This window comes from Colobus angolensis, unplaced genomic scaffold, assembly GCF_000951035.1.
Source record: "Colobus angolensis palliatus isolate OR3802 unplaced genomic scaffold, Cang.pa_1.0 Scaffold90, whole genome shotgun sequence".
Classification (NCBI taxonomy): Eukaryota; Metazoa; Chordata; class Mammalia; order Primates; family Cercopithecidae; genus Colobus; species Colobus angolensis.
The window spans coordinates 646,675-659,199 of NW_012122932.1; the positions used below are offsets into that span (position 1 = coordinate 646,675).

The following is a 12,525-nucleotide window of genomic DNA, read 5'->3' on the forward strand; positions in this document are numbered from 1 at the left end:
TGAGCCAGCCTGACCTGTTATGCCTTCTATTATGCTGTCTTCTTTTTAAAAATTGTTTTGAGAAATCATAATTGTATATACTTACGGGGTACAGTTGCTGTTTCGATATAGGTAGATAATGTGGAATGATTAAACCAAAGCTGTTTAACATATTCATCACTTTGTTTGCTTGTAATTTTTTGTGGTGAGACATTTGGAATTTGCTGTCAGTTATTTTGAATATAGAATACATTATTGACTTTAGTTAACCCTGGTGTACAGTAGATCTCAAAAGTTACTCCTGCTGTCTCTCTGAAACTTCATTATCTTTGACAAGTAACTCCTCATTCTCTCCCTTGTCCTGTCTCCTACCCCCTAGACTTTGGTGACCATCTATCTACTCTCTATTTCTATGAGTTCAACTTTTTCGGATTCCACAAATGTGAGACTATGCAGTATTTGTGTTTCTGTGCTTGGCTTATTTCACTTATATTGTCTTCTAGGTTTATCCATGCCACAAATGAATAGAATTTTCCTCTTTTTTTTAAGGCTGATTAGTACTCCATTGTGTATATTTATTACATTTTCTTTATCCATTTATCTGTTGATAGACACTTAGGTTGATTCCATATCTTGGCTATTGTGAATAATGCTGCAGTGGACATGGAGTGCAAATGGACATTCAGATAAGTCTCTTTGGTGATATATATATAATTTTTTTTCTTCAGGTACGTTCTTCAGATGTGTCATGGTCTGATACTCGTAGGACCCTCCGAAAAGATCACCGCTGGGAATCTGGATCCTTATTGGAAAGAGAGGAGAAAGAGAAACTTTTTAATGAACACATTGAAGCACTTACCAAAAAAAAGAGGGAGCACTTTAGGCAACTTCTGGATGAAACTTCTGCAGTAAGAGTCTCTTATTTTTCTCATTTTAATCTGGATGAATCTTTGTTAGTAATTTCTTAAAGCAAAGCATTGATATTATTTTTAGTGTCATGGTCTTTAGATTCATTACTGGAATTCATTATATGACAATTCTCTGATTTAAAAAAATTGTGGTATTCTTAATTATTAGAAATTCCTATTCTTTCTAGTTTTCACATTCATAACTGCTCCTATAGTAATTCAAAATGTCCTTAGCTGTGTGGTCAGTGATCCCTCCTGATAATAGATTTAGCAAATTTCTTCTTTTGATCCATTTTCAATTTGGTGCTGTGGCCTCTTGTTCGGCAGTTTGTACGCTTTGTTATCCAGGTTTTGTTCCTTTTTATCTGCTCTCTTTTTGGTGATGGTTTCTTCAGAAGTTACGATGTTTGCCCATGTAAATACAGGGTTTGCAGGTGATTGTCTTAGGCCACCTTGAAAGTATGGCCATGAAAATAACTCTTGTGGCAAGCCAACAAAAAGAAATTGCATTAACGCTGCTTCCCTGTCCCTAACTAGTCCAGTTACGCTTGGGCATTACAAGAGATTGCAGGTCAGTGTGTAATATTATGTACCATATGTGCTGCAGTTTGACCCCCTAAGTAAAAGTGAGTTGTATTTATATTTTTTATTCACATGTCTTTTCAAAGATTACCTTAACATCCACGTGGAAAGAAGTAAAAAAAATCATTAAGGAAGATCCTCGGTGTATTAAGTTCTCCTCCAGTGACAGGGTAAGGGGATTTTGTGTCAAGATTTACTATCAATTTATAAATACTTAAATATGAAGTTGATTGTTTTAAGTGAATTACTTTTAAGTGTATGAGAAATGAATCTGGTTTTTAAGTTCATGTTTTGTTTCTTGCATGATAAATTAGCAAGAGAGCACAATAGAAAGTTTAACATTTTAATGCTTGGGGTGAAGCTTGTATTTTAGGATCTTAGAGGTTTAATGAAGCTGCAGTTTTATTTTAGTCAGGTACCACTAGACAGACATATTTAGGCTGGCAATTGGTACCAAACTATCAAAGCACTTGACTCTTTTTTTTTTTTTTTTTTTTGAGACGGAGTCTTGCTCTGTCGCTGGGTCTGGAGTGCAGTGGCCGGATCTCAGCTCATTGCAAGCTCCGCCTCCCGGGTTCCCGCCATTCTCCTGCCTCAGCCTCCGGAGTAGCTGGGACTACAGGCGCCCGCCACCTCGCCCGGCTAGTTTTTTGTATTTTTAGTAGAGACGGAGTTTCACCATGTTAGCCAGGATGGTCTCGATCTCCTGACCTCGTGATCCGCCCGTCTCGGCCTCCCAAAGTGCTGGGATTACAGGCTTGAGCCACCGCGCCCGGCCAGCACTTGACTCTTAAGCCTGACTAACAGAACCCTGTAACGAGATCGCTAGTTCTCATATGCTTCAAGGTCTGAAACAGTGAATGATGTTAAGAAAAGTGTTGTTTACTACAGTTCATTTTATCCCTAGGCCTTTTATTTGTTTTCTTTTACATCATTCCCCTTTCCTGATTGGTTTCTCTAGGTCTGGGCATCTTTTATAAAAACTCATAAATCTAATATTCTTCCCCCTCAAAGTCTATTGGATTGTAGATGTTTGGACCATAAAATATGCATGACTGGGAAAGAGGGGTAGACCCAGTCTCAGTTTCATCTTTTCTGACTGTTTAGAATTGATAATAAAGTCTTTTTTAAGTCCAAAGAGTTGATTCATCTTATAACTTCTGGCTTGCTGGAAAGCTAAATGCTCAGTACTGTGTAAGTTAAGTTTTGAGTGTTAACCTACAGTTACTGTATCCACAAATTACTGTTTTTGTTCTTGAAGTTAAAAATACAGTGTGCAGGAAGTGAACACTTAATCCTTAATATCCTTATTTTTAAGTGTCCACCTCATGAGGTTGTTATGAAGATTGAAGTACATGATCCTCATAAAATGCTCAGCAGTGTAGCGCATAGGAAGTTCTCAAGTTTCAGCCACTACTAATTTATGATTCCTCATTCTTTCTATATGCCACAAAAATGAGCATTGCAGATTATGTGATTTAATGAATTTTATATATGAACAAAATGTACCCTGTTGCCTTTTTCTTTTGAAATTTGAATTTTGTTATTTGACTTAAACATTACTGTTTAATAAATAATTGATGTTTATTTTGGAATTAGTGGGCTTTATTTCCATAATCTTGACTTTTTTTTTTTTTTTTTAACAGAAAAAACAAAGAGAATTTGAAGAATATATCAGAGACAAATATATCACAGCCAAAGCTGACTTCAGGACGCTTTTGAAAGAGACCAAATTTATAACATATAGGTGTGTGCAATGAAATGTTTCATATTGGCAGTCATTCTCTTTACTAGTCTTTACTCTAATGGTCAGAGCATTCTTTGCATTCACACACATTATTAATTTTTAGGGATAAGAAGATGCCAACTTCTGTCCAAAGTCAAATACAGCCCATATCTACCATACTTTTTTTTTTTTTAAAGAAAGGGCCCAGATGTCAATTCTTATTTTGTGTTACCCACCCATCCAGTTTTTAATACATACCTTTTTTTTTTTTTTTTTTTTTTTTACTTCACTGCTTTTTTTAGGAATACCCTCAACTATATAAGAATTGTATTTCATGAAAGGTCTTTTAAAATAATCTTTCACTATCAGTTATCTTTGCCTCCTCTGAAGACTATTCAGTGTGGTTAGATCATTCTAAAGCATGAAATCATCTGTGTAAGCTCAGCATAAACTTTTTCTTTTCCCCCTCAGAGGAAAGCATTTTGCTGGGTACATTTAAATACAAATTGTAAATTATGAAATTAGAGCCTATAAACAAGATTTCTCTGTAGCAAACCCAACAGTTCTTCACCCCTAACAGTTTATCATCAGGAAAACAATTTTGCATTGCTTACCAGTCAGTATGCAGGAAACCATTTTTGTTTCATGCTCCAGCTTTTCTTCTTTAAGAGAGAAATTTGAAACATCTTAATAAAGGGTATGTGCACGGGAGGCTAGATAGTGCTGAGGGTGTGGTTTTTAGATATTTTGTCATTTGGATTTTTTGGTCAGGATCCTTAATGTTTTGCATCAGCTTGGGCTTTTAAATTAGATGTGAAGTAAGACTTCTTTCTACATTTTTATAGTTAATTTAGTGAAAGATGTGAAAGTGAAAGCTTGTGAAAGATGCTGGGATTGGCAGCCCCGCAGACTGAAGTCCTCTGTTCATCCACAGAACAGGTACAGCACGGGCAAGATTTACCCACCCACCCTCAGCCCTGATCTGGAGGGACCACCACTAGGGGTGGGAGGGTAATTCAGCTTCTGAGGCCCTTTCACTCCTTGGAGTCTTTGCTGAGGCGACTTACAAAGGTGACCACTGCAGTGAAATTTTTCTTAAAAAAAAAAAGTGGAAACACAAATAGGAACTAGATGGACATTTCCAGCTCATTTCTGAAAGACCTGTGAACAGCAGTCAGTAATTCTTGGACTTCTTTTTCTTATTTCAGATCCAAAAAATTAATCCAAGAATCTGATCAGCACCTGAAAGATGTAGAAAAAATTTTACAGAATGACAAACGGTATTTAGTACTGGACTGTGTGCCAGAGGAGAGGCGTAAACTGATTGTGGCATATGTTGATGACCTGGATCGCCGGGGTCCACCCCCACCACCCACAGCATCAGAGCCCACAAGACGATCAACAAAATAATTCTAAATACTCTTCCACAGGGGTATCTATTCAAAATGCTTGCATGAGCCAATTTTCAGGTTTTTACATATATGTGCATTAGTCAACCTATTGCAAAACCATCTGACAAACAGAAGGAGAAGCATTTGTGAACAGTTTCTGAACAGAACACTTTGGAAATATTTATGCTTTTCTTTGTGTGGCATGACTGACATACATACTCAAATATAGGCTGTCTCTAGTAAATCTTAAAATCTTGAAGCTAAAATTCATCCTTTTATGAGGTGTGGAAGTCAGTGACTTGGTGACGTTCTTCCTAGCAGTGTTAATACGTGCAAGAAGTAAGAGCAAAGAGCATTTGTGGCTTGAACTTGCCAGATGCAAATGCCACAGACTCCAAGAAAACCTGAGTTGGGGTTTGTTTTGTTTTGATTTTTTTTTTTAAAGCGGGTAAAAGAGAAGACACTGAAAATTGAATTTTTATCTTCCAGAGGCTACGATTATTATAATGGACAATACTTTTACCTTTGTCTCTAAAGATCATATTAGTTTTATTTGTTCACTTATGTGCTTTGATTATCCCCTCTGAATTATAGACCAAGTCTTGTTGTTTAGCCTAAGAGAAGATTTATGTAGTAATTTCTTCTCAGGTATGGAACCACGGTCATAACTAACATGTTGGCCAGAATAGAACCACTGGTTAAACATATTTTATTCACCATTAAGTGATCTTTATCAATATTCTGGATTAGACAACAAATTACCTTTCTGGGTGTTTCTTGTAAACTATACTCCTGTTTGAATGTTAAACTTTGTTGCTAAAGTTTAATTTTAAGATGTTTGAATGTTCAGTTTATGTATTTGAACTACAATAAACCAACCCTTTTTATATATCTGTATTGTATATGATTATTGCTACTTAATTTTTAAGAGCTTATTTTAACCTGATTTTTTAAAAAGCAGCAAATAGAATTTCGCACAAAGTAAGTTGACTCTAAATCTTAAGTATTGCCTAGTTTTTAAAGGTTTGAATATAATCAGTATTTGCAGTATAAAAAGGAAAGAATTTGTAGAGAATCATTTTGGTGCTCAAGTCTTTTAGCAGTGCCTTATTGCCTCACAGCAAGAAGATGCTGGGGTTTTTTTTGTTTTTGGTCCTTTGTACTGTATAATGGTTTGCGCCTTTTTGGCATTCTTTCAACATGTCGTGTGCATCACACCATGAATTGGTTCCAAATTGATATATCTAGTTTTACCTCCCGAGTTGAAAACAAATCTTTTTATTTTATCCCCTCATAGATTGCTCACTTGAGAGTGCCACATAAATAAAATGTTTAAGAAAATATATATGTTAATAGAATAATTTATTTTCCATTATCTCGTACCCACTATGATTGTAACAAATCCTGGAAAGAAGGAATACCAACAGATCTGTGTTTGTATGTTGTGTGTATAGTCACAGACACACACATTCACATTCAGGTTATATAGTTCTTAGCTTAAATCTATTAAGTGTCATAGAAATTTTGTGAACTCTGTGTGTAGGAACCTGGCATTGATCAGACTAAGGTCTTCAGCTATAAAGTTGATAAACAGGATATGTTTTTTCTTTTAATTCGTACAAAGGATCTTATTGTCTCCTAGGCTGGAGTGCAGTGGTGCCATCATAGCTCACTGTAACTTTGAACTCCTGGTTTCAGTGATCCTTCTGAGTAGCTGAGACTGCAGGAATGCATTACTGCATTACCATGTCTGGCTTTTTTTTTTTTTTTTTTTAAAGAAATGGTTTCACTCTGTTGCCCAGGCTGGTCTCAAACTCCCGGCCTCGAGCCATTCTCCCACCTCGGCCATCCGAAGTGCTAGGATTACAGGCGTCAACCACCACACCTGGCCTTCTTTTGTTTCCTTTTTTCTCTTTCTTTGAAGTTCATTTTATAAGTTCATTGAGTGATTTTTAAGTACTCTGAGGAATGAAACTGAAGTGCTTGCCAAGAGGAGCACAACTGTAATGTAGTATGTAGAAATAGGACTGTCTCACAAGGGTAAAGTTTCCAGAATGCCTTATTTTGTTATTCTGAATTCCACATAGTATTGTTTGTCCACTTACTACATTGTTTCTCATAGTAGAGAAGTGAGAAGAAAACAGTTTGGTGATATCTCTTCTAATTTCCTACTTTTGTCTTAAAAGTATCTGGGTTTGAGTGGATAAGACACAAATCAAACTTCTCTAAGCAGATTTTTTAAGGGATCAAGTCAGGACTGACTTTGTGTATCAGGTTCTTAATGAAAGGTTCATTGTGATTACTGTTTGTTCCAGTATCTGCATCTTGATTTGGTGCTTGTTAGCAAACTCTGAAAATAAGTTCATTCTGAGACATGTTCCAGTGTTAAGGTCAAACAGCTCCATAAAGCTCCATTGTTCCTAATAATGATTTTGGAATGATAATTCAAGACAAAGACAGCTTTAAATCTCCAGAAACTATCTGAAGTAAAACATAATTATTTTTATTTCTTTACAAGTTTAAAGTGTCAAACCCTAGAAGCTTACATCCTAAATTTACTCCATATAATGAACATAAAAACTATTAATTCAAATAATCACAGACAATGATAATCCTTTCTGTAACTACCATATCACAAAACAATATTTTGGATTCTTGGGTTAAATTTTACTATATTTGAATACATGAGCTTTACATGAAATTTGTATTGAAGGAAGTAAAAAGAATATAGCCCTACCTCCTGTGTTAAAAAGCAAACTATGACCACTTATGAAAAAGCAAAGAATCCGGAAACCCATACACAACATAAAAAACAACATCTTTTTTTTTTTTCCATAACATATTCTTTATATTTCAGATTCTGCATTGCTTGGTTTGCCCTAAAGGCATTTTTTCTGTTCTGAGGGAACCTTTCAGTGAAAATACCCAAGTTCCATAACAAAGTAATCAAGCATCATGGACGAATGTCATTATACTTAAAAGGGGAAGAAATGTATCATAATCATGTTTTACTGGGTATGTTTTACCTTGCTATAAAATGAATGGTTATTGCCTATTACTCAAATTTTACCATATGTCTGGGTACACAGTTTTACTGCTTTTCTTTCTGCATTGTCCTTATGCTTTGTATTCTTAACCAAATTCTGTCTTGTGTTTGTTGGATTTTCTCTTTTTGACATCAATCTCTTTCTCAGGTTGCTCGATTATTTTTATAACTTAGAAATCCTATAGTATTTTAAAAGTTGAGTAGGGTTGAAGTTCAACGTTACGGGTGAGGGTAAGTTTAGTACCATTAACAAGAAAGATCACCATCTCCATCTTCTATTTATATTTGAGGAGTAATCTATACCTATATTATTAACCATGGTTTATCTTGGGAGAAAGGAGATATTAAGAGGAACACATTTTCTGCTTATAGAAAAATAACTGTCCCACATTTTGGAAGTGAAGAGAGGGCATTTTTAAAGTACTTTTTTTCCCCCATATCAGACTATTGAAAGTCATTGGAAAGCTGCTAAAATTCTCAGAAACTGAAGACTCATTCAGGTAGCTTTAAAAAGTTCACTGAAGCAGGCTTTAGTATAAGTTGGAATTTATTTAAACTTAGCTAGAACCAGCCATGGGTTGAAATTAGTCCAGAATTGGAATAAGGTGCTGTTTCTTTTTCTTTGACCTTCAGTCATGAACATTATGATACGGACTTTTCATCAAGTAAATTAACATTTATTAAGTAAATGAAAATAACTCATTAAAATTTATCATTAATGTGTTAAAAATCTCAAGTGAAAGTAGATTTTGAGCTTTGGTTATGTGAAATACAGTTTGGTAGGTAAAATTAGGACTAGCAGGTCCAGGATTAAACTGAAGGTAGAGAGGCTCAGCTTTGACAGAACCTCTACTCCAGGCTCCAGCCCGTCCACTACAGGGCTGGTCCTAGGGGGTACCATTGTGAACAAATGACAGAATAGCTGGGCGATCTAATCACTTTGACAGCAACATCTTTACACAACACTTAAATTGTTTGGGAAGCCAGGTTCTAATTCTGAAACATAATTATTACTTCTAACATGGTTCTCTACTTACCACATTGCACATTTGGAGAGTGTAGATTGTGAAATATTTTTGTAATGCCTAATGGTAATAATTGTATTACAGTTTGTAAAGTCAGCAATATTGATAAGCAGCAGTACAAGTAAATACAATAATCACAATTTGTTTTGCTTTGAAACTTAAATCTATTTAACACCTTCCCCTGTCTCTTGATCTTCATGTTCCCAGGGGATAGGGTCATTGTCCTGTACAGAAGGGACTGTGTCCCTCTCATGCCAAAACTGCTCTACCTCAGGAAGGACGGGAATCTCTGCCTTCTCAGTTTTCCCTTTGCCATAGGAGGGAGAGCTGGGTTTCTCTTTTTCTGGTATGGATGCTGGGGATTCTGGAGATGGAACCTTGTCAGGAAGACCCTCTGAGTTGCCAGCTGGTGTGTCCTGAGACTCTGAGATAGTTGGAGGTTTTTTGGTTATCATCCATTTCCATACACCTTTCAAGCCTTCCCTGAACTCCTCTGACATCACAAGAAAAATAAGAGGATTTGCTGAAGAGATGGAAAACATCAGGACTTGAGACAGGGCTATGAAACCTTGTGGTGGGGCTGGGCCTGCAGCCTTCAGATGCCACACCCACAGCCAAGCTACCCACTCGGGGAGCCACAGGAGAGCAGAGGTGATGGCGATGCTCAGCAGCATCACTGTGACTTGCTTTGAGCGTATCTGGTTTCTAAGATTTTGAGTCTTAGTTCCTCGTTTTTTACATTGGTCATAAGCTCTCCAGAAATAAAAGCTTGCAAAAAGTAATGGAAGGCCAAATGCCAGGAGTGGGTAGAGCTTACCAAACATCGACATAAACTCTTCAGCCACAGCTGGTACATCCACGAGGCACATTTCCACACCTTCATGATGCCTGATGGTGCTAAAGAACCATTCTGGCAGGGGTAACAGGCTGGCCACAGTCCAGATGGCCACCAGCACTGACCAGATGGTGTGGTTGTGGATACTCACTTGCTTGGCCGGGTCACTTGCATACATGAAGCATATTTTGGCCACCACAACGATTGTCAGGCTCTTGGCTGCCATGCATGTGTGGATAAACCAGTCAGAGGACTTGCAGACAAACCAGCCTAGATCCCAAACACTTTTGGAGTATGCTGTAGCTCGGACAGGTGCAGAAAACAGCAGGAGAGAGAGATCAGCCAGGCTGAGATTCAGAATCAGGGAGTGGATCATGGATGGCTTTCCTTTCCAAGCATTGTGAAGGAGGATGCCAATCACACACAGGTTTCCCACGAAGCCCACCAGACAGACAGCCACCAAGAGAGCCGGGATGATGGTTCTCCAGTCCTGGGAATCAGAGGGCATGTACCCTCCGGCAAAGTGGAGATGAGCAAAGGATACATTCATGCTGCTGGAGTTAGAGTCTGCAAAGGCAGCTGCCAGCATCACTCTTTTTACAGCTTCTTACAGAAGTTAGCTTCTTATTTAGGTTTGTCTTCCTGCCTGGGCTCTTTTGCATAGGAAATAAGTACTGCGTCGTCAGTGTCAAATGACACCTCTGGATCCTCCCCTTACTTATTTCCTGAGAGCAGAATGTGGAAGGAGGCTGGCTGTTAAGCTCTTCTCTGCTGCATACAATATACTTGTGACTGTACTGACTGTCAGATAGCAGGACCACATGGCTGCTGCTCATTAGCAAGTCTAATACCAAATCGTCAGCCCTGTGGAGTAATACAAATATACCCATAAATGATGAATGAAGAGAACATACATGTAAGTGGTGTATGTTCCTTGGGGGTCACTAGAGCCAGTCAAGGCAATTATTTTCAACCAGCTGTTCCTAAAATCTTGACTACAGTCTGTAGTTCAGTGAACACTACGTCTGAACCAAGTTCTTTGAACTTCACCTGATGGCCTGATCCAGTGGGTCTGGAGTAGGACCCTCAAAATCATTTCTAACAAGTTCCCATGAGACTGATGCTGCAGGGTGGGAGACCACACTTTGAGAACCACTGTTTTAAACTGAGAACTAAAGCTTCCCCCACCCACTCTGCAGAGATGAGCTTCCTCTTCTTTTCCCCAACCCTTACAATCACCTCAGTCCCATCAACAGCTGGCTGAGATCAAACACAGCTGGAGAATGAAAACAAGTTAGAAGTCCTATTAAAAAAAAATCTAATTATGGATGACTCTCAGTTTATTATGAGTTTTTAGAGGTAATTTTAGAGCTCCAAATTAGAACCGCTTTGCATACTAATAAGACTTTTCAACAAGTGATGGTGATGAAGGCAACTGCATGACGAATTAAGCTGCTTTTCAGAGAGCATTCCTAGAGGATTTGCCATGACAAGAGAAATGAAAGAAAAATCAAATCTATGTGGAAGACATTTAAGATTTTTAAAAAATTATATTTTAAAGTTGGTAAAAAAAATTTTGGGTTGGGCACACTGTAATTTGGGTTGGCCAAATTCTGTAATCCCAGAATTTAGGGAGGTGGAGGCGGGAGGATTGCTTAAGGCCAGAAGTTCGAGACCAGACTGGGCAACAAAGTGAGATCCCTGCCCCCACCTCTAACAAACAAACAACAAATAAGCCAGGCATGATGGCGTACACACTCTGTCTAGAGACAGAGTGATCCTCTGTCTCTAGAAATAAAAAATTCTCAGATAAGATGATGTGGTAGAACTAGCCCTGAAAATTTAAAATAAGCAATGGATACTCTGGGGGGATTAGAGGAGCTCGAAATGTTCAGAGAACGGTGTTTGGGGATTGATATGAAGATACATGCTACATTGAGTGTGGCTAGTCAGAAAAGCTAAAGCATGATATACAGGAGAGTATGCTGCTGCATTCAGACCTCTGGATTCTGGTACTGTGCTTTCACCAGTTTTTCCCAACTAAGGAAGGGTCTAACGTTTTAAAATTCTTCAGTGTCCTAGAACTCAATAAATAAGTGCCGATCAGTATAGCTATTGGGACAGTGGTCAGTGGTGCTGGATTTCTTCGTTTAAATTTCTATTTCCTTTTGCTTTCCTTTTTACCTCTGGGAAGTAGTTGTTCCTATAGAACAGTAAATTGGGGCAACACCTTATTCCAGCAAGGCACAGTAACTCCCAGTAACTAGTTAAGGATGAAATATCCTTAAGTCTCAACAAGCATCACTTTTGGATGTGAAGAGGCCCACACCGTCTTACAGGGAAGAAAATGGGGGAGGGAGCAGAGTAACGTTTTGCAGATTAAAGACTATGAGGCAGGTAGTTCCACTTGATGTATGTGGAAGAGATTCATTCAGAACCAAGAAATAAATATACTACTACACATTGTGGCTTATATATTCAAGATGATGATATTCAAGGCTCCCGAAGCGGTATAAGACAAAAAGCTAAATGGGTTCAAGCCACCTTTAATACCATAGAAATGTGGTTCTTAATAGACAATTGAGGGAAACTAAAGACTGTCATATGGTACTTCCCAAATCCATTGGTACTGACTCAGGGAAGCATCTCCTGGTGCTCCAGCTAGAGACAAACTGGACTGAATGAGAATGAACTTTCTTCACTCTTTTGGGGGAAATTTATTTTAACTTTTTATTTAAAAATAATTGCTGCTGGGCACGGTGGCTCACACGTGTAATCCCAGCACTTTGGGAGGCCAAGGCGGGTGGATCACCTGAGGTCAGGAGTTCGAGACCAGCCTGGCCAACATAGTGAAACCCCGTCTCTACTAAAAAATACAAAAATTAGCCAGGTGCGGTGGCGCACATGCCTGTAGTCTCAGCTACTTGGGAGGCTGAGGCGGGAGAATCACTTGAACCTGGGAGGCGGAGGTTGCAGTGAGCCAAGATGGTCCCACTGCATTCCAGCCTGGGTGACAGACAGAGACTCTGTCTC

The 12,525-nt window shown here is 38.2% G+C and overlaps 2 protein-coding genes across 5 annotated transcripts in view; one reads left to right on the plus strand and one right to left on the minus strand.

The window, feature by feature from the left end:
* Positions 1 to 5,477, plus strand: part of TCERG1 (transcription elongation regulator 1) — a 65,924-nt gene extending 60,447 nt beyond the window's left edge. For all 4 annotated transcript variants that reach the window (XM_011931478.1, XM_011931479.1, XM_011931480.1 and 1 more), the window contains 4 exons: positions 708 to 887; positions 1,556 to 1,639; positions 3,116 to 3,216; positions 4,404 to 5,477. In XM_011931478.1, coding sequence (XP_011786868.1) covers positions 708 to 887; positions 1,556 to 1,639; positions 3,116 to 3,216; positions 4,404 to 4,605 — 567 coding nt within the window. In that variant the 3' untranslated portion in view covers positions 4,606 to 5,477. The remainder of the gene's footprint in view (positions 1 to 707; positions 888 to 1,555; positions 1,640 to 3,115; positions 3,217 to 4,403) is intronic.
* Positions 5,478 to 8,821: 3,344 nt separating this feature from the next.
* Positions 8,822 to 10,154, minus strand: GPR151 (G protein-coupled receptor 151). The gene has a single exon (XM_011931482.1). The coding sequence runs from the start codon at positions 10,079 to 10,081 to the stop codon at positions 8,822 to 8,824; it is 1,260 nt and encodes a 419-aa protein (XP_011786872.1). The 5' UTR covers positions 10,082 to 10,154.
* Between the last annotated feature and the right edge of the window lie 2,371 nt (positions 10,155 to 12,525).